The 22,277-nt window shown below is 49.4% G+C and overlaps 1 protein-coding gene across 2 annotated transcripts in view; it reads right to left on the bottom strand.

The window, feature by feature from the left end:
- CBL (Cbl proto-oncogene) overlaps window positions 1-22,277 on the bottom strand; it is a 99,453-nt gene that overhangs the window by 24,075 nt on the left and 53,101 nt on the right. For both annotated transcript variants that reach the window (XM_036259274.1, XM_036259275.1), the window contains exons 3-9: window positions 11,971-12,117; window positions 9,463-9,619; window positions 7,105-7,226; window positions 6,689-6,826; window positions 4,924-5,011; window positions 4,468-4,599; window positions 4,136-4,339 (exon numbers count right to left, since the gene is read on the bottom strand). In XM_036259274.1, coding sequence (XP_036115167.1) covers window positions 4,136-4,339; window positions 4,468-4,599; window positions 4,924-5,011; window positions 6,689-6,826; window positions 7,105-7,226; window positions 9,463-9,619; window positions 11,971-12,117 — 988 coding nt within the window. The remainder of the gene's footprint in view (window positions 1-4,135; window positions 4,340-4,467; window positions 4,600-4,923; window positions 5,012-6,688; window positions 6,827-7,104; window positions 7,227-9,462; window positions 9,620-11,970; window positions 12,118-22,277) is intronic.

The raw sequence follows: 22,277 nt of genomic DNA, 5'->3' as shown, positions 1-22,277 counted from the left end.
TTCACAATCCTGACTGGGGATGGGGATCAAACCTGCAACCCAGGTATGTGCCCTTGACCAGAATCAAACCCACAACCCTTCAGTCTTCAGAGGCAACACTCTAACCACTGAGCCAAACCAACCAGAGAAAGATTACCTCTTTGTCTCTAACATTTGCCTTTTTAATTATGATGTGTCTTAGTGTGGGCATCTGTTTGTGTTCATCTTGATTGGGATTCTCCATGTTCCCTGAACTTGAGTGAATTTTTCCTTCATCAGGTTAGGGAAGTTTTCTGTCATTATTTTTTCAAACAGGTTCTCTATCCTTTGCTCACTTTCTCCCCCCCCCCCCCCCCCAGTACACAATGATGCAGATGTTGTTCCATTACATGTTGCCCCTAAGTTTCTTTAAACTCTTCTCCTGCTTTTTAAGTGTTTTATTATTTTTGATGCTCTAATTGAGTGTTTTTTCAATCCTGTCTTCCAAATCACTGCTTAGATCCTCTGCTCATCAAGTCTGACTTTAATTCCTTCCAGTGTATTCATGATGTCAGGTATAGTGTTCTTCATTTCCGATTGGTTCTTTTTTTTAAATCCTCACCCAAGGATATTTTTCCATTGAGATATATATTTAGGTATCTCAATTTCCATTGAGATATATATTTAGATATATATTTAGAAAGGGAGGGAGGGAGAAAGAAACATTGATGTGAGACAGACACATCAATTGGTTGCCTCCTGCACAACCCCATCCAGGGCCAGGAATTGCACCTGCAACCCAGGCATGTGCCCTTGACTGGGAATCGAACCTGTGACCCTTCAGTCCACGGGCAGACACCAACTGCTGAGCCAAACCAGCCAGGGCTCTGATTAGTTCTTATTCGTGGTTTTTAAGTCCTTTTCATGTTGATGTAGTTCCCATCACATTCCTTGTAGTTTCCATTAAGTTCCTATCCTTGTCACTAAGTTATTTGAGCAATCCTTATAACCATTACTCTAAACTCTATGCCTGATAAATTGCTTACCTCCACTTCATTTAGATCCTTTCTCCACAATTTCTCCTTTTCTTTCTTTTAGGGGTTGTCTCCCCATTTTAGTTGCCTCTCTGTGTTTGTTTCTATGTATTAGCTATGCCTGTTATGACTCCCAGTCTTTGTAGCTTGGCCTTTTGTAGTAAATGTCCTGCGGAACGCCATGGTGTGGTCTTCTTGAACTCCTGAGCTGGATGCTCTAGGACTGACCCTTTTGTGAGTTATTTGGGCTCTCCTATTGTAATTGCGTCTTGACTGTTGTTTGTTCGTGGGCGGTATCTCCTCTCAGGCTGTCTAACTGTGAGGCTCAACCCCCACCACATTGTGCACACTGCTGTAGGGGCGCTGACAGGACAAAACAAAACGAAACCAAACAAAACAGGAAATAAACAACAACACACAAAAGAACTTGACAACAAAAGCAAAAACAGCCACAAAGGAAAAGAAAATTAGGAAAGAGAAGAGAGAACAAGAATAATGAATGAAATAGAAAAGAAAGGAAGAACATTTTAAAAAATAAAATGCTAGAAGAAAAACTGGGAAGAAAAAAGATTCTGAAAAAAAGTAAGAATAAAGAGTAGGAAAAGGGAAACGGTAAAATGGAAAGCTGTGGAAGGGTGAAGGACTTCCCTCTGGATGCTGCTCTGTGCTGTGCTGTCCGAGGCTCCCTGTTCTGCATGCTGATTCCAGGCCTCCTGGGAGGTGCCCCTGGGTGCTGTCCGAGGCTCCCTATTCTGCGTGCTGATTCCGGGCCTCCTGGGAGGTGCCCCTGGTGCTGTCCGAGGCTCCCTATTCTGCGTGCTGATTCCGGGCCTCCTGGGAGGTGCCCCTGGGTGCTGTCCGAGGCTCCCTGTTCTGCGTGCTGATTCCGGGCCTCCCGGGAGGTGCCCCTGGTGCTGTCCGAGGCTCCCTATTCTGCGTGCTGATTCCGGGCCTCCCGGGAGGTGCCCCTGGTGCTGTCCGAGGCTCCGTTCTGTGTGCTGATTCTGGGCCTCCCGGGAGATGCTCCTGTCTAGCCAATGCGAGAAGCTCTCCAAGTTCGGGTGTCAGCCCCTGCTGGGCGTGGCTGCCCATGGCGGGACAAGCTGAGCTCCCAGGCAGCTTTATTTAGCAGTAGGAGGCCCTTTTTCCCCACCACTAGGGGGCCCTCACACAGGTCAGCAAACGTTCAGACTTCAGGGAAGATGGTGAGGGTTCCCAGACCACTTTTCTGTCCTCGCCCAGCAGAGCCCCTCTGAGGCAGCCAGTGGGATATGCCGGAAGCCAACAGCTTCTGTCAGCGCTCCCATGAGAGGGAAGCGCCAGCCAGGGTCCCGTGAATGTGGGGAGAAAGTCCCTGCCCCAAATCCAGTCGCTGGCATTGCCTGGAACTGCTGTTCCCTGAGACTGTGGCCTCCTCAGCAGGGGCCGAGATGCCCGGTGGGGCGAGCTGTACCCCAGGAGTACGGGGTATCTGCCTTTTCCTGGGCTTCTGCTGCTGGGAGGGGTTTGCGTCTCTCAGGAAAAATGGCTGCTGTTATATGGCGGGTGGGGCGACAGCATAGGTACCCCAGCAACCGCCCTCCCCGCAACTCCTCTGAACCCCTCCACCCGTCTCTCCTCAGGCAACGTCAGTCTGCACACCCTCCCTCCACAGAAACTGAGGGTGCATGTGGCAGGCAAAACGCTGGGCACCAGCCCTTTAACACGAGGGGCCTTGTCTACAGGTGGCCCAGCTCCCCTGCTGATAGAAGCCACACTGCTGGTTGCTGCACGAGCAGCTATTCCCGGCTCTGGCTGTCTGAGCGGGGCCCTGCCTGGGATCCAGCCTCTCTCCTCTCTGGGGGAACCCTCCTCACCCTTGGCCCACTGCTCCTGAGAGCTGAACCAGCACCTCTCACGTCCTCACCCTTCCTACCACGCTCAAGGTGGTTTGTTTCCTTCCTTGTTTAAAAGTCTCCTCTCCAGCCAGTCTTCAACTGGTCTTTCAGGGTGACTCTTCCCCAACTGTGTTTTCATTCCAGTCAGGTTCTGGGAGGAGGCAGTAGAAAGATCCTCTTACTCCTCCGCCATCTTCCAGCTTCTCTGGATATAATTGCTTATGAGATAAAGTCCATTCTTTTAAAGTTCATTGAGCACCTACTATGTGCCAGTCACGTGCTGATATAAAAACAAGCTTTTGCCCTGGCCGGTTTGGCTCAGCAGTTAGAGTGTCGGCCTGCGGACCAGACAGGCCCAGGTTCGGTTCCCGCTAAGGGCACGTACCTCGGTCGCAGTTTGTCCCGGGCCCTTGGTCGTGCGGGTGGCAGCCACTCGATGTGTCCCTTTCACATCGATGTTTCTCTCTCTTTCTCTCTCTTCCTCCCACTCTATCTGAAGATAAATACAAAAGTGTCCTCGGGTGAAGATGAAAAAAAATAAAAATAAAAACAAGCTTCTTTTGTATAAGGAAATGCAGCCCATGATGCGTTATCTTCTAAAACTAGACAACCTGTAGCCTATCAGAATCTTTTGTTTATACTAGAGTCACTGAAATCTCCACCGACTGACTGACTTGCATGATTTAGGGAATAAACCCGTTCTGCCCTGCCATCTGATGGAGCAGAATTCAACCCCGTCCTCTCTCAGCCGGAGCCTTCCCAGTTGTTCAGTTTCTACACGGTGCCTCCTCCCGCCCTCCGGTCACTTTGGCTGCCACTTATTTGGTTATTAACAGTGCACCCTTTCTCCTCATCAGGCCTAACTTTTTAATGCCAAACTGTTAGGAAAAAGAACAACATATTCCAGTCACAGTAGCAAAATAGGGTCCACTTCTTTATTCCCCTTCATTTTCTCCACCAAGCTGCCTGAGTGAAGCCGAGTGTAGGGTACAGACAATAAGAGCAGGAGCCTTGAAGCCAGGATGCCTGGCCACAGACTCTGGTTCAACACCCTGTCTGTGTGACCTTCAGCAAACTCCTGGGCCTCTCTGTGTCCAGTCTCTCTCTGAATGAGGACAGTAACAGCACCACTCAGGCTGTGAGTGAAAACCAGAAAGGCAGCACGGCGCCCCTACTGTGACCCTCGCAACTGGGATGCCACTAAGTGTTCCCTGGTTTCAGAGTGTACCCGGTGGCACTGGCCACGTCTCTCGCGCTCAGACTCACCTTGGCACCAGCCAACTCCTTCATCATGAAGAGGGAGTCGTCGGCCCGCTCGTCGTCGTCGTCATCGTAGTTTGGGGAGGGTGCGCCCTCGGCCCCTTGCCTCAGTAGGCTGCCACTCCCTCTGGGGTCGAACGGATCCACCACGATGGGCTCCGTGCCTTTGATTTCACATCGGCAGAAAGGACAGCCCTGGCCTTCTGACTCCTGCAGAGGAAACAGAAGGACGACAGACACGTCTGAAAGGACCTGGACTATCTGGCCACTAGGAGGTGAAAAGGGGACAAAGCACAGGTTTGCCGTCTGCCCCGCACCCCGCTCTCAGAGACGCACACCTGCCAGGACGTCAGGCAGGACGTGCACATGAGGTGTCCGCAGGGCTCGATCTTGACGTCCTTGTCGTTCTCGGCGCAGATCTTGCAGAGCTGGAAGGTGGAGCCCATCTCGCAGTACAGCTCGTACTGCTCCTGCGGGGAAAGCGCAGGGCGGGGTCACTGGGCGGCCGCGGGTCGGCCCAAGGAGGACGCGGCAGCCGGGACGCAAGCGGAGAGCCGAGCACGGCCGCCGCTGCACAGCAGTCTCGCAGCAGCGCTGTGTCCTCCCACCACACGCACCACCTCGTCCTGCTCCTATTTTAAGCTGCTCAGTTTGAAGAGAAACCACGGGCAACATAAACTCGCTAATCTGGTCAGTGGTTTAAATCGTGTTCTGATCGTTGAGACACTGCTGCAGCTCCCGGGAGCCACGCTGAGCCTGGTTCCAGCGGTGCGGTCAACGGGGATGAGGCTCACCTGCGTCACTTTGATGTGGTCTTGGGGAGCCGGCTCGCATAAGCCCGTCAGATCGGGATTCTGGTTCCGCCCATCAGGAAACAAGTAGCTATAAAAAGAGCAAGCAACCTGGGGTTTGCTGAGGCCATTGCCGTGGCTCGCGGCCGCAGACACGCGGCGTCTAGGAGCTCCCGCCCGCAGGAGGGCCGCTTTGCAAAAGTGCGAAGACAAATCTTACTAATATTTCGAAAACACACACGCAGAACAGGTCCAAGGGGATATTCTCCTAACACTGATATTCTTTCTTTTTTTCTTTTAACTCTTTATTTTTTTCCCCCTTTATTGATTTGAGAGAGAGAGGAAGGGAGAGGGAGAGAGATAGAAACATCGATGAGAGAGAACATGGATTGGCTGCCTCCTGCGTGCCCCCCACTGGGGATTTGGCCCACAACCCGGGCAGGTAACCTGACTGGGAATCGAACCGGCGAGCTCTTGGTGCAGGGTCGACGCTCAGCCACTGAGCCACACTGACTGGGCCCTAACACTGATCCTCCTTCTCCAGGCACACGCCACAGGCTCCATCTTTTAATCAAGAAGTTGACAGACTTCTTCTGTGAGGGCCTGACAGCAAGTAGACAGACTGCAACCCATCAAGTCTATGTCACATGTGTTTTTGTTTTAAATAACTTTAAAAAGAAAATAATATGCAAAACAGCCGGCCTATGGGCCAGTTGGCTGTGAGTATAAATTCCTTGTTTAACTGCATTTACTTCCGACCGAACATCTGAAATACCCTTGTTTACAGATGTAACACTGAGAGACACCAATTTCATAGAAATGGAACAAGAAGCCAATTGAGCCTCTTAAGGCCCACCCCCGCCAGGCAGCTTCCAGCATCAAAGTGCCCTGACATCGGGGAGGGGGCGTGTCTCCAAAGCTGCTGCAGGAGAGGGGCGCGATGGCCATGGACTGTCCTCATCGCCTGACAATACAAGTCGTTTTCTGGTATCTGGTCAACTGTTAAGCACCTTCAGTGCTCACCAAATGACAATCAATTTGAATTCCCAAAGGAATAGCAATTCTGCAATAAATCAGAGCTTGTCATAAATGTTAGCGTTCTGCACGAAGCCCGAAGCCTTCAGAGATGCTGCCGAAGCAAAGCAACGTCAGGGCGAACGCCCTGGAGCCTGCTGTCCTTAGGAGCCAGCACCTAATCGCTCTAAAGCTGGTTGGTGAAATAACTGGTAACATTTCCTGCTAATTGGTATAATTTTTTAATTTTTTAAAATATGTGTTCTTTATTGATTTTAGAGAGAGAGGAAGGGAGAGGAAGAGATAAAAACATCAATGAGAGAGAACATGGATTGGCTGCCTCCTGCACGCCCCCCACTGGGGATCGGGCCCACAACCTGGGCATGTGCCCTGACCGGGAATCAAACTGGTGACTCTTGGTGCAGGGGTCATGTTCAACCACTGAGCCACACTGGCCGGGCACTCATTGGTATGATTTTGAATCTAACCTAGACTTGAAAATCAGTTAACATTTGGAAAAGGAAAACGATACAGCTCACTCAGTGATAAGTGAAGCAGGAGAGAAAACTGCTTTCACCCAAGGAATTCCTCTGAAATAAGAGCAGAATGCCTACAGGGTCTGAAGGTCACAACAGTGTGACCGTGGAAACGTGCTTCTTGAATCCTCATTTGCAGAAGAAACCTGAAGCCACCACTGGCGGAGGGTCACAGCCGCTCGGCTCCTAGCTCCTGCGGCGGGGCAGCAGGTACTCACAAGCCTTCCCTGAAGCCGTCGATCAGGGCCTGGAAGAGGGGCTTGTTGTGCGGGATGGTCTGCAGGATGTTCCCGTCGGCAGTGACGTACCCGATGGCCCACTGGCCCAGGCGCGTGCAGCTCAGCCGGAAAATGTAGCTGGGACAGAGACAAGCAGAGTCTGTAATGCGTAACAAGCTCACAGTGGGGTCGGAGGCAAGACAGGGACAAACACTGAAAGGGCCGTCAGTGATAAATTCTTTGATGACTCCAGACCAAAAAGCAAGACACCTAAGCCCAGCTCCGAAGTGGCTTGAAAGCATTATCCAGTCGTCACATGTGAGTGAGGCAGCCCTTGTGATACACCAGCCCCAGAAACGCCGCCGGGGAGCTGCCGGGACCCTGCTTCCCGCGCCTCCTCGCTTCGCAGCACTGACCTGCCAGGCTTGTGGATGAACTTCTGCAGCCGGGCCTTCACTTCGTCGTAGGTCAGGAAAGCCATGTACCCGGGATGAGTCACAGCGAGGCTGTTCCAGTTCCTGAGCAGAGAGGACCAGGGCTGCGGAAACAAGAGGTCAGTCAGACCACGGCTCCAGACATACAGCCAGTCTCGGAGCGACAGAGAACCTGGGTTCTCAGTGCTAGATTCTCCATTTGTGGTCACAAGTTTTCCATCACATTGTCACTAGGGGGAAAGACAAATATGTTTGGGAGATAAGAACTTGGAAAAGCTAAGAAGAAACAAATATATCCTTATGGGGAAAACTCAACTTGACAAAAAGAAATGCAAAAAATGTTAAAGCAGCCCTGGCCGGTTTGGCTCAGCGGTTAGAGCGTCGGCCTGCGGTCCCGAGAGACCCGGGTTCGGTTCCCGCTAAGGGCACGTACCTTGGTTGCAGTTTGTCCCCGGCCCTGGTTGGGTTGTGTGGATGACAGCCACTTGATGTGTCCCTTTCACATCAATGTTTCTTTCTCTCTCTCTCTCTCTCTCTCTCTCCCTCCTACTCTATCTGAACAAAAAATGGAAAAATGTCCTCAGGTGAGGATAAAAAAAAAAGCTTAAAGCAGTTCCAGCTAATAGCAGTGGGTTAAACCACCCCTAACAAAAGAACAGAACAAGGCAGGGCCACGTGGGCAACTAGGGCATTCCGAGCGAAGGTTCACGCAGTCGGCGCACCTGATCCTTGGGAAAAGAAAGCCGAGCCCTTTCGAGCAGTGTTACATCTGAACAGTAACGGCCGAGAACTTCAATACAGTAAGAGGAAGTTGGAAGCACGAGTGTCCGACACTGGAGAATGGATTCAATACATCATATTACAGCCACGCACCGCATGACTTTTGGCCAGTGACTGGCCACACGTACCACGGTGGTCCCGCTGAGGTTATAATGGAGCTAAAAGCGTCCCCTCACCAGTAACACCACAGCCATGAGGACACAGTGGAGGAGCGCATCACTCCCGTGCCTGCAGGGCTGCCGGTGCTGCCGGTTTACAGAAGCACAGCCCAGGTGTGCGGCCTCGGAGCCACAGGCTCAGCCACAGCCCAGGTGTGCAGCCTCGGAACCACAGGCTCAGCCACAGCCCAGGTGAGCAGCCGCGGAGCCACAGACTCAGCCCACAGCCCAGGTGTGCAGCCTCGGAACCACAGGCTCAGCCACAGCCCAGGTGAGCAGCCGCGGAGCCACAGACTCAGCCCACAGCCCAGGTGCACGGCCTCGGAGCCACAGACTCAGCCCACAGCCCAGGTGAGCAGCCACGGAGCCACAGACTCAGCCCACAGCCCAGGTGCACGGCCTCGGAGCCACAGGCTCAGCCCACAGCCCAGGTGCATGGCCTCGGAGCCACAGGCTCAGCCACAGCCCAGGTGTGCAGCCTCGGAACCACAGGCTCAGCCACAGCCCAGTTGTGCAGCCTTGAAGCCACAGGCTCAGCCCACAGCCCAGGTGTGCGGCCTCAGAGCCACAGGCTCAGCCCACAGCCCAGGTGAGCCGTGGGCTTGCACCTGGTTTGTGCAAGTGCCCCTGTGAGGTCTGCACAGGATGAAACTACCTAACACCCTTCTCGGAACAGATCCCTGTTGGTATGTAGCAGGGACTGTACACCCATTTTCCAGACATGCTACAACCATTAAAATGATGCAGGATTGTGCCCTGGCCAGTTTGGCTCAGCAGTTGGAGCGTCGGCCTGCGGTCCGGAGAGACCCGGGTTCGGTTCCCGCTAAGGGCACGTACCTCGGTTGCAGTTTGTCCCCGGCCCTGGTTGGTCGTGCGGGTGGCAGCCACTCGATGTGTCCCTTTCACATCGATGTTTCTCTCTCTCTCTCTTCCTCTCTCTCCCTCCCACTCTATCTGTACAAAAAATGGAAAAATGTCCTCGGGTGAGGATAAAAAAATAAAAAAAATGATGCAGGATTGTTTAATAGCAAAGGAAGATGGTAAATGTGAAGGTACGAAAGCAGATTGTATAGTTACTATTTTTACCAAAAAAAAAAATACTGCATGTGCACATACATATCTGTATGTAACTAGGAAATAAAAAGTAGTTGTAATCATTCTTGGTTTTTTTGCTTATAGTTTCTAGAATAAATAGAAATACTTTTTTTTTTTTTGGTACGTGCCTCTAGCGGGAACTGAACCTGGGACTCTCTGGTCTTCAGGCTGATGCTCCAACTGCTGAGCCAAACCGGCCAGGGCTAGAAATACTTTTATAATAGGGAAAATCCCAAAGGTTATTTTGTAAAACTTTCTGTTCAGAAAAGCAGCAATAACTACTTTAACCAACTTCTTAGCATCATACCTGAAAGAGTCGTGTGAAGATGTCAAATTCAAAAACTGAAATGTAATCATTGCAGGTCAGATCAATGGTGGACTTCAGAGCCATGGCCTCCAGCCCGGAACTGATGGGGTGCACTTCGTGAAGGGCCTGCCGGAAGCTCTTCCACGGGACTATTGTCCTGGGGGTGGGAAGGAACAGAATGAGACAGGCAGTTCTGGGTGTTGCCATCACCAAGGCAAAGCAGCCACAGTGAGCTCTCAGGACCAATTCAATTCTCTTAAAGAAGCAGAGCTATGTTTCGGGCCGAGAACAGAAAGGGGGTCAATGACAGATTTCTTACTGTCTAACGTGTGAATGAGTAACGAGAAAGCTCCCCCACTGTTCCCTGGCAGTGTCACAGAGTCATCTCCTTTCTCATCTCTCTGCAGACATTCGTTCTGCTAGAAGTACTGAGAGATGACAGTCTCTTTACGGAACAAATGTGATCTGTGGCCAGACCTTCACTAGCTGAAAGCTTGTGTTTAAACTAACTGTGTGAAACCATGTAAAACATCACGAGTTCTCTGAGGAGCCCACACCGTCGAGGGCTAGAGGAAACACGCTTACGGTGCAGGAAGAACAGAGTTCTCATGCAGATGAGAGAGCACTGATTGGACAGGAGATTAAACCCCAGATAAGACTAGCAAGAGATGTTACGGGATTTCTCTTCATTAAGATCTTTAACAGAAGCACAGCCTTTGAAACGCCAACGTATTTGCTTGCCAGAAAAGGCAGGTGGTGTCCGGAACTCTTCTAATGTCGTCATTAAGTTACAGGAACAGAGTTAAACTCACTCACATCCCCTTCAATTCAGGTTTGTACAGCCCTGATTATTCTATATTTTGTATGTAAATGTGATTTAAAAAATATAAAGGTGGCATTTAAAGAGATTTACATTAGGATCTATATATTCAAATGAAAAATTGTATTGCGTTCTACCTTTTTTAGTTCTTTGATCCAAAATTTCAGACATATCAAAACACTTATATTAATACTTAAAAGCACAAGCCTGACTCATGAATCTGTCCATGTAATTTAAAACTTCTGTATTTCAAAAGATAATATAACAAAGTGGAAAGACAAGCCATAGACAGGAGAACGTACATGTAATGTAATAAAGAATTAGTACCTTGCTGGAGGAGAAAGACAACTCAATAGGAAAGTTGGAGAAGGAAGGGCAACAGGCAAGTCAGAATAAGAATCCTGACTACACCCTGGCCAGTTTGGCTCAGCGGTTAGAGCGTCGGCCTGCGGTCTGGAGAGACCCGGGTTCGGTTCCCGCTAAGGGCACGTACTTCGGTTGCAGTTTGTCCCCGGCCCTGGTTGGTCGTGCGGGTGGCAGCCACTCGATGTGTCCCTTCACATCGATGTTCCTCTCTCTCCCTCCCACTCTATCTGTACAAAAAATGGAAAAATATCCTCGGGTGAGGATAAAAAAAAAAAAAAAGAATCCTGACTAGTCATGTCCTGGCCAGTTTTGCTCAGTGGTTAGAGCATCAGCCCGCAGACCAGAGTCCCGGGTTCGATTCCAACCAAAGGCACATACCTCGGTTGCGGTTCGTTCCCAGCCCTGGTTAGGGTCATGCAGGTGGCAACCAATCGACCCCCCCCCCACTATGTCTGCAGATAAACGTAAAAATATCCTCGGGTGAGGATTAAATAAAAAAGAACCCTGACCAGTCGCAAATGTGAAAAGATGCTCAGTCTCCCATGTGGTTAGGAACACAAGAGCACAGCGGGACAGCAGCCCATCCCACTGTCAGCCATGCGGAGCTCCAGGAATTCACGTGCACTACTTATGAACTGGTCCGGCCCCTTTGGAAAGCAACCAGGCAAGATGGACAAACCAGAGGACGGGACTCCCGGCTCGCAATCCCATTCCTGGGAGGTAAACAAGGACCAACCCTGGCACATGAAGACAAACACAACCCTGTTCCCGTAGCACTATCTGCAGCAGCGAATCATTTGAAATGTGTATGTCAATGAAAAGCATCATGGGTAGGGAGAGGAAGAGGACTCAGTCAAAGAGCACGGGTTTCAACAGACTCTACAAAGGCTTATTTCTTTAAAAACACACACACACACACACACACAAACAAAAAGAACAGCCCAGCCAGTGTGGCTCAGTGGATTGAGGGTCGTCCTGTGGACTGAGAGGTCCGGGTTCAATTCCCGGTCAGGGCCCATGCCCAGGTTTCAGGCTCAATCCCCAGTAGGGGGCGTGCAGGAGGCAGCCAGTCGATGTTTCTCTCTCACATGGATGCTTCCATCTCTCTCCCTTCCTCTCTCTTAAAAAAAAAATCAATAAAAAACATTTAAAAATAAATAAAGGACCAGAAAAGTTACTATTTACCAAAGCTGGGTAATATTTACACACACAGTCCTGATCTTACTGGTTTCCCACGTTTAAGTAGTAATGAAAGCACCGAAGCACTCACATGCAGGCCCAGCTCCGAGCCCACGGCTCCGATGCCTGATTCCGAGACTTACTTTTCCCCGAAAGCTTTCCTCCAAAATTCCGCCGCGTCCGCTTTCGTGATCCGGAAGGTGTCTCCTTGGAAGAGTCCACTCGGGAAGATCCCTTTCAGCTCGGCCAGCATGTGGCTGAAGATCAGGGACAGTTTGGTCAGGTTCCGCCTACAAGTGATCAGAAGTGCGTTCATTAGACAGGCAGGTGAAATTATTCATCTGAAATGTACTCAATTCACTGGCCATGCAATATACGAACATCGAAGTACATGAATAAGGACCCTCCTCAAATACACTTTCCGGGTCGACGTGATCATAGACATGTGAACTAGGGAGGACGAAAGAACGAGCTGTGCTGCTGGCAGAATTACGTCCCCCGACCCCTGAACGACACGGGTCTGAACGGTGTGTGCCCACACAATGCGGATTTGTTTCGCAATAAATGTATAAGGAAGGTAAATGTATTTATTTCCCCTCCCCATGACTTTAACATCTTCTTTTCTCTAGCTTACTTCACTGTAAAAATACAGCATGTAGCCCCGGCCAGTTTGACTCAGCGGTTACGGCGTCAGCTGGTGGACTGCAGGGTCACGAGTGTGATTCCTGGTCAAGGGTACTTACCTGGTTTGCAGGTTCAATCCCCGGTCCCAGCTCAGGAGGCAGCCAGTCGATGTGTCCCTCTCACATCAATGTTTCTCTTTCCCCCTCCCTCCCTTCCACTTAAAAAAAAAATCAATGGAAAAATATCCTCGGGTGAGGATTTAAAAAAGGCCCTGGCCAGCCCTGGCCGGTTTGGTTCAGTGGTTAGAGCATCGGCCTGCAGTCCAGAGAGACCCGGGTTCGGTTCCCGCTAAGGGCACGTACCTCGGTTGCAGTTTGTCCCCGGCCCTGGTTGGTCGTGCGGGTGGCAGCCACTCGATGTGTCCCTTTCACATCGATGTTTCTCTCTCTCTCTCTCCCCCCCCCCACTCTATCTGAACAAAAAATGGAAAAATGTCCTCAGGTGAGGATTAAAAAAAAAAAAAAAGGCCCTGGCCATTTTGCTCAGCGATTAGAGCATCGGCCCTCGGACCAATGAGCCGCAGGTTCGATTCCAGTCAAGGGCACGTAGCTCGGTTGCATTTTGTCCCTGGCCCGGTTGGGTCATGTGGGAGGCAACCAATCTATGCGTCCCTCTCACATCGATGTTTCTTTCTCTCTGTCTCTCCCTCCTCCTTCCCTCCCTCCCACTCTATCTGAAGATAAATGGAAAAATATCCTCAGGTGAGGATTAAAAACAATAAAAATGGATAAATAAAAAGAATAAACTATATAAGATACAAAACGTGTTATCAGTAAGGCTTCTGGTCAACAGCAGGTTATAAGTGGTTACGTTTATGGGGAGTCCAAGTCATACACAGATTCTCGACTGCGGGGGTCGGTGCTCACAGGCACCTCTAACCCTGCGGTTTTCAAGGGTCAGCTACACCCCATGACATCATCTTCGTTCACAGAAGGGCTTCAGAAACTGCTTTCGCCCTAACATCCCACTAACGATACAAAGATAATGGCAGAAAGGCTGCTGGGTCCACTAAGTCCAGTCCCAGTCCTTCCACTCAAATAGATGTTGCATAGTAAATAAGAAAGAAATATTAGCAGTAACATATTTTAAGGCTTTGAATCTTAAATTAAGCAGGCCTAATAACTCTGAGCATAGACTAACATAGATAAACTTACTTTTTCAGGATGACAGATAAGAGGATTCAACGAATAAACAAGTACAAGAACTTGTACACTGCCATAACCACTCAACTCATAAGGGAAAAGAAATGTTAGAAAAGCAAAATATGTTATTTCCTGCTTTGCTCAAGTTATTCTAGATTTAAAAAAAAATAACACTCATAAAATTAAAATGATCAATAGAAAAGACTATTTAAATATCCAGACCTCACACACATTTTCACTAATTCAGACCTTAAAGGGGTTAAGTTTTACAAAAACAACTCCTCTTCCTGTCCAACAGTGAAATGTTACGTCCAAACAATGTAACAATGTCTAAGTGCGTGAGCTGCCACTCTGTTTCAACAATGAGTTAACTTTATTCTCAGAGCCTCCCTTTAATGGGTGCGGTCAAGGCCCCCCACGGCACCCATGTCACACACCTGATAACATCTCCACGCTTAGGTCTACCCTCTAAGCAGCAATCTTCAGCTTTAATGAGAACTGTCACACAAGACGAGGCAGAGATGCTCCAGATAACGTGGTAACCAAAACAGCTACTGATCACACCTGCTTTCTCTTGCCTCAATAATTAATATCTGTGCATTCAAAAGTCTTTCTTGTCATATAAGCGGGATATAAAGTCTCAAGTAAATTCACGGTCAGATCTGATGGCCTCCGAGACGTCTTTGACACAGACTTTCCTTTTCCAGGTACCTGTGGAGTCGCCTCGGCCCCGCCCCCCCCCGCCCCGCCCCGCCCCGCCCCGCCCCGCCTGCTGGGTAAGAGCTGCACCTCGTGAGCACCTCTCTCCAGCCTGCCGCTGACTCTTTCCAACCAGATGCCAACACACCGGCTTCAGTTTTGCTGTTGTTAATCCTCACCCGAAGACATTTTCCATTGGTTTTTGGATGGGTGGAAGGGAGGGTGGGGAAGAAGAAGAGAGAAACATCGATGTGACACAGACACATGGATTGGTTGCCTCCAGCCGTAATTGGGGGATCAAACCTGCCACCCAGGTATGTGCCCTTGATCAGGAATCGAACCCGAGACCCTTTGGCCCGCAGGCCGACACTAACCACTGAGCAAGACCAGCCAGGGCACAGCTTCAGTTTTTTGATAGTCTTCCTGTACTTGTAGCAAATTATTTTCTTTCTAGTTTCCTATTTATTTTCTGAAAGCACCTACCAAATGGATAAATATCAATATTCTCTGAAGACAAGTCTAAAACAATCCATAAGCTACAAAGCTAAACAGTGTTAAGACAAAAACACAAGCACTTAGCTAAATGCTAGGCTCCACCACTGTCTCCCTCCTGCACTCTGAGACCCTTCATTGATGGCTGACTGGGACGTTCACTACTTCGAACATAAAAAGAGGGAAGGTCAAGACTGCGGCACAGAGGGTTCTGACTCGACAACTTGGGCTTAAATCTTCGCAGCACATGGCATGCCCGGCAGCCAGACGGCGCCACAGCACCCCGAGCCTGCAGTCACAGCTCCCTGCGAACGCCCCTGTCAGACAGGCAGGTGACAGCCATGAGCCCCTAACGATATACTACGCTGAACTGTCATAACCTACGACGTGCAAAGAACTATGCCAGCCCAGCCGGTGTGGCTCAGTGGACTGAGCACTGCCCCGCAGACTATGGTCCCAGTTCGATTCCCAGTCAGGGCACGTGCCCGGGTTGCAGGCTCGATCCCCAGTAGGGGGCGTGCAGGAGGCGGCTGATCGATGTTTCTCTCTCACATCAATGTTTCTTTCTCTTAAAAAAAAACCACGTATTTTAAAAAATAATTTTTAAAAGAACTGCGTGGAACAGCGCCCTAGAATAATGGGCGCCACGGCGAGGAGACGAGCGTCGCGGGAGCACAGCAGGCTCTTTCCGGGACAGACCACCTCGACTCTCCTTCCTGAGCAGCTCCCCTGTTCCCAGCGCTGTCCACTCCTGCTTCTCCCGCCTGCTTCTGTTCTTTCTTTGGCTTTTCTTCCTAATTGTCTGACAGAGCTATTTCCCCAAAATTTTGCTCTCTGCTATTTCCCTTCCTTCCTCCGTCACGCTCTTGGCCCCTCCGATGCAGTCTCGAGGCTTTACACACTACTTTGCAAAAGATGCCCCAATGTTAGGCCTGGGAGCTTCCCACCTGCCTGGCTTCCCCGTCAGAGGCCTCCTCACGGCCGCACATCCGGAAGGAAACGGACCTCCCATCTCGGGCCTGCTCCCGCCTCACGTTCCCTAGTCCTGCGTGTGATGCCAATGCCATCTCCCCACAAGTTCAAAACCCCGGACCCATCCTGGCTTCTCCCATTCCCCTCAACCCCCCTGGATCTATCTGCCTACTGTGTGCTGGCGCTGGGGATGGTGCACCACAGACCAGCCATCCTGGAGCTGGGCGTCTGCATCCCCAGGGAAGAGCACCAGGCGAGGAGCAAAGAGCACGGAGGAGACACCAGGAGGGGCACGGAGGGCTGCCCTCTAGAGAGGGCGGTCTCAGGGGCTTCTCTGCCTAGCCGTTCTCACGCCGCATGAGTGAAAACAGGAAGTGAGCCTTGGGACCCCTGGGCTCGCCAGCATCTTTGAACCCTGGAATAAATTTCCACTGAGAAGCCAGCAGGTACTCAGTGCTCTGTGGCCCGGAGAGACGCACATGCCACCTGGACAGACAGCGTTCTCGGTCTGTGGAGTCAGCCACAGAAGTGACCACGGGACATCATGGCACCAGGCACCCAGCGCAGCTCAGAGTGCTGACCGAAATAGGCACTGGAAATCCATTTAGCACACTTGCTTATTCAAGAGTGCAGCCAACCAAAAAGCCAGCCTCCACTTCTTCAAAGCGGCAGAGAGGTGCAGCGCAAGCACTGCACTTCGTAAAAGGAAGCAGAGAACAGAAAGCCAAGGGTCAGGGCATTTGTAAGTGATCTGAGCTGAAATTCTGCTCGCTGACATCCGACGGCCGGCCGGGACGGTGTTCCGTCTGCAGGACGGGGCAGGTTTAATCAGCGGCGTCTGCCTGAAATGCAAACGCAGAACACAAAGCGCCAGGGCTGTTCGGGCGCCTGGCGAGGTAATCGATGCTTTCAAAGCTCTCAGCAGTCGCTTCATGTCACATGGTCTGCGGATTCCCCAGAGACCCCGAGGAGCAGCACTGCTCATGCTCCATAAATGCCCTGCAGAGAAACTGTTCTTTCTTGTCTCTAGCAGCAGCCAGTAGTTTTCTCTTTAACTCACATGTGAGGGAGGAGGCCACTGTCACTGCATCTAACTTGCCACCTACATCTAACTGCAAAGACTATGGACAGCTGCCATGTTCCTCTTCTCCTCCCATCGTGACTTCCTCGTGGTCACACGCTAACTCTGCATGTAGCATTAATTTATTTTTAAGTTCAGGACGGGTGTCAGTTCTTCCCCCCAACCTCTGAAAGCGAATGCATCTCAGGCCGAACGGAATGGCGTACGTTCTTCTGTGTGTAATTTCAGCTAATAAGGACTGCTTTCATGTCACAAATACATAAATATATTAAAAATGAAATGAGCAACGACAGCTCCTGTTTCGGCTTCAAAGGTAGAAAAGTAAATACCACCGGATCAGAACCGCACCGGATCAGAACCGCACCGCCAGTTCTGCACACTGAGCACGTGTCGGGAGAAGCCTCTGCGCGAACGAGACCACGGAAACCGAGCGCCCTGAGCCACGCAGCCCGTCGCGAAACACTGAGCAGCAGCTGCCTGTAACCCTCGGCCTCAGTGTGCTTTGCAGAGAAAGAGGAAATGGAAAAAGAACCTAGTATGGGGGGTAAATCAACCCTTAATATTAAAATAAATCTATTAATGTTTAAGACAAATATAGACAGTAGGACTGCTCTTTTTTTGTTTTAGTAAGGATCCCTTAGAAGTATAACAACAGTTTCAAGAAGAAAAAGATTGTTGAGAAATGAACATTAAGAGAGTGAGGACTTTGAGGGAAAAAATGATGATCTGCAAAACAACTAGTCCAAGTATTCATAAAGATATTCACACTTAGGGTTACTTTTTTTTGAAACTCCATTTTGATAATGATAAATTCTGTAACTGACAAGCATGCTTTTTAAATTCCTTCTACAAAGGAGCACCTGCAAGTACCCACATATGATAACGGGTAAGAGGCCTAGAGATCCAAATTCATTTCCTGATCTCCTATTAATACTGTGTGCTTGGGGGCGCCTCACCCCCTGGGACTCTCCTGCGCAGATGTAATACACGCTGGAATCAATGACTCTTCAAGATCGCTTCCCGTGGATAAACGTGTGTGAGTGCGATACCACCGGCCTGAAACCGGAGAGGGACCTTGACTGCTGGCTTCATCCCTAAGAGGGCTGAACAAGAAAGACAGGAGAGGAAGAAAGCTACTACTTCCCTTCGATGACTGAGGACTAGACATTTTACCAAGAAATAACAATTTTTTTAAGTATGTTTTATACCTGCCTGCAAAGAATTGAGATTTTAGGGAATTCAAATGGATAGTGAATTGTACAACCTGTACAAGGGAACTGAAAAATTAATCCGGTAAAGTGAAATAGTGTTATCTACTCTGACACTAGGGAATTGGTTCAATCTCAGAGTACAACTATTTTACTCAAGGAAATTTATAATTTCTGAATAACAAGAAACATCAAAAATCTCAACCATTGCAAAATATAGTCTCATGTGAAAATGGTTGAAAGACTCAAAAAGAAGTTTCTTTGATTTAAAAAAAAATAAAAAGCACAGCTTCCCTTTTAAAAACAGTTATTCAGGGAACTGTAGAACCTGAGTGGTAGGTATATGGTTGCTGTAAAATTCTTTCAGCTTTTCTATATAATCGAAAAATTTTGAGGGGGAAAAACACACAAAAATTGAGGCTGAAATCTATTTTAATATTTGTGGACCTAATGATCCTCCTATAATTCCCAGTGGGAAAATCTCAAAATGATTAATGTTTCTAACATAATGACTAACAAACAAACTGTACCACATTACATGATACCATTTTGGAGTTGAAAAATATTCCCAAAATGAGGTCACAATATAAGCCATTCTTTGCTAACCAGCCATGGTGTGGGCTACAACACTCATGTAGATGATGGTAAATTAATTACACCACTAAAAGGAAAGTGATCAGTGCTTTTCATGCACTGGTACCATTTCAGTGATAAATGTGCTGCTTTTCTTATTCGTTGTTAAACTCCAAAAACCCTGTAGCTGACACAAACACCAGTGCCATCCGAAGAACGCTGAGGGCACACTGAGATGACACTCATGACTCAGAAGCAGCGTCCTCTGTTCACAGTGATCAGCTTTAAAAATAGAGACAACGGAACTTCTTTCAACTAAGCTTCACAGGAAGCCGATGAAGTACTGTTTAACTCCTGTCTGTCTAAGGGCAAAGTGAAAACCATCACCTACAAAAGGAGTTCTAAGCCAATATATCTAAAAATACCAGTAATCTTTTTTATCCTCACCCAAGGACATTCTTCCATTTTTTTGTTCAGGCAGAGTGGGAGGGAGAGAGGAATAGAGAGAGAGAGAGAGAGAGAGAAACATCGATGTGAAAGGGACACATCGAGTGGCTGCCACCCGCATGACCAACCAGGGCCGGGGACAAACTGCAACCGAGGTACGTGCCCTCAGCAGGAGCCGAACCCGGGTCTCTCTGGACTACAGGCCGACGCTCTAACCACTGAGCCAAACCGGCCAGAGCCCAATAATCTTTTTTTTAACTAAACACATATTAAGTGTATTTGATACTGTACTCCTGGTCCTACTTTTAAGACTCCCAAGCTACATGGTCACAGATACCACCAGGCTCCCAAGCTACATAGTAGCAGATACCACTACAGACTCCCAAGCTACATGGTCACAGATACCACCAGGCTCCCAAGCTACTTAGTAACAGATACCACCACCACACATTGACCACCCGGGACATTCCGAGCTATTTCACAGAATTCTAAGACTAAATCTAATTCACCCAGTCATGGAAAGGCCTCAGTCCACATGAGACCCTAGAACAGTACTTCTACCAAATGAGTCTTAAGAGACCCTATCTCCGCATTCCCTCTACACAAAAATCTTCCATGACTTCCCAATAACCACCAAAAAATTCAAATTGCTCCATTTACAAGCCAAAGCACTCACAATATTGTCTTGATTCACTTTTCTAAATAAATACTGCTCCATATTTCCCATTCCGTCCTTCCCAGGCTGGCCGAGTGATGCTGTTACAAAAGCAGGTGCCTCTCCTTCACTAATAGTTAACACTAACAGTTTACTTTGTATCAGACACTTTGCTAAACTATATGTATACTTCGGTAACTCTCTTAATAATGCTGTGGATGCCCTGGCCAGTTTGGCTCAGCGGTTAGAGCGTCGGCCTGCGGTCCAGAGAGACCCGGGTTTGGTTCACACTAAGAGCATGTGCCTCGGTTGCGGTTTGTCCCCGGCCCTGGTTGGTCATGCGGGTGGCAGCCACTCGATGTGTCCCTTCACGTCGATGTTTCTCTCTCTCTCTTCCTCTCTCTCCCTCCCCATCTGTCTGAACAAAAAATGGAAAAAAAATGTCCTCGGGTGAGGGTAAAAAAATAAAAAATAAAAATAAAACGGATCACTTGTACTCGAGTCAGTATTTTTAAATGACTGATAGGATACATTCTCATTAAAGCACAAACTACTGAGGCATAATATCTGTAAGTTAGTGCCTTAGGTTTTTAGTGTGGTTGGGGAAAAAACAAAAATAGCTTTAAAATCATCGTGAACACTCACCAAATGTTCAGTAAGCTACATTAGTTTGGGGCACTATTATTATTTTCTAAAGAGCTGAAAAATATAATCAGACCTGGTCAAGACGGCGGCGTAGGGGCCACTGTACTCGCCTCCCCCACGACCACATCATGACAGTGAAGTTACAGGACAACCATGATGAGAATCACCTGAGGTCTCGCTGAGCAGAAGTCCTACAACCAAGGACACACAGAAGAAGCCACATAGAGACTGGAGGGAGAGAGGGGCAGAGACACAGAACAGGCTGGTCCCACACCCACGTGTGTGGATAAAAATCGAGAAGGGTATCTCGGCTGCGGAGGTCCCCATAAGAAGCGAGAAGTCCCAGCCCCACACCAGGCCCCCAGCCCAGTGCTGAAAAGAGAAGTCCCATCACTTCAGGCTGTGACAACCAGTGGGGACTGTGGCTGAGGGACACGGAGGCTGCTGGAGTCCCGGGCTGCTCCTCTTAAAGGGTCCGCGCGTGACTTACTCGGGCTCACTGGCTGCGCTCCAGCATGGGGACAGCAGCTCACAGGCACCAGAGACACAGGGAGGAACTGAACTGTCTGCTTCAGGGCAGACGGAAGGGCTGGCAGAGGCCACTGTTCCTTTGCTGAGCCCCCCACACAGGCAAAGGCCATATCTGAGTCTGCCTCAACACTGTTCAACCTGCCCCACCCAAGCTATTTCCAGTGGTTTTTCCACACAAATGGCCTAACATGGATCAGGCTTCAGACTTTCCTAAAATCTCTCCACGGTCCACAAAGCCCAGACAAGCAGCACCTGGCGTGAGCGTGCCGTACCTCTGGCTGAGCAGCCCAAGCCTGGCACTAGCCGCAGATGGCCTGTTCCCAGCTTAGCCCCTCCCAGGCACCTCCAAGCCCAGAACACAGTGGGGCCACTTGCAGGTCACTCTGCAGCTCATCCCAAGTGGCCTCAGGCAGAGCACAGGCAGCAGCAAACGTGGCCTGCACCTCCCAAGGGGCCCCAGGATCCACACACACCAACTTCAGACCACACCGGAGCACCACCCATGCCCACACACGACACACTTCTCACCTGGCGCCAGAGCCTGCTATCACAGGGTCAGCCCCACACAGCCGCCCTGCACTGTGGTCACAACCAGTCCTCTCCTCACACCGACGTGCCAACAGCCATTGGGACTCAACTACAACAGGAGGGCACTCACAACCCACACAGGGACACACCTCAAGCGCTGGCTCAGGGACCAGAGACTACATTCCTGGGCCCCATAAGGCACACCCGCTACAGGGGGCCACTCTGCCAAGACTGGGAGACATAGTAGCTCTACAGAGAAACAAACACAGGGAGGCAGCCAAAATGAGGTGACAAAGAAACATGTCTCAAATGAAAGAACAGAACAAACCTCCAGAAAAAGAACTAAACAGAATGAAGACAAGCCATCCACCAGATGCAGAGTTCAAAACACTGGTTATAAGAATGCTCAGTGATCTCATGAGAACTTCAACAAAGAGACAGGAAACACAAAAATGAAGAGAGAACGTGTAGAAATGAACCAGTCAGAAATGAACAACACAATAACTGAAATGAAGAATACATTAGAGAGAGTCAGTCAACAGTAGAATAGATGAAGCAGAAGAAAGAGGCAGTACTTTGGAAGGCATGATAGCAGAAAACACCCAATCAGAACAGCAAAAAGAAAAAAGAATCCAAAAAAATTAGGATCGTGTAAGGGACTCTGAGACAACATCAAGCATACCAACATTCACATCATAGGGGTACCAGAAGAGCGAGAGCAAGAAATTGAAAACTGAATTGAAGAAATAATGATGGAGCCCTGGCCAGTGTAACTCGGTTGGTTGGAGCACTG

The sequence above is a fragment of the Molossus molossus genome, unplaced genomic scaffold (assembly GCF_014108415.1).
Source record: "Molossus molossus isolate mMolMol1 unplaced genomic scaffold, mMolMol1.p scaffold_m16_p_13, whole genome shotgun sequence".
NCBI classification, from domain to species: domain Eukaryota; kingdom Metazoa; phylum Chordata; class Mammalia; order Chiroptera; family Molossidae; genus Molossus; species Molossus molossus.
Note: the sequence above shows the minus strand (reverse complement) of the source record. Positions and strands in the feature narration are given on the sequence as shown.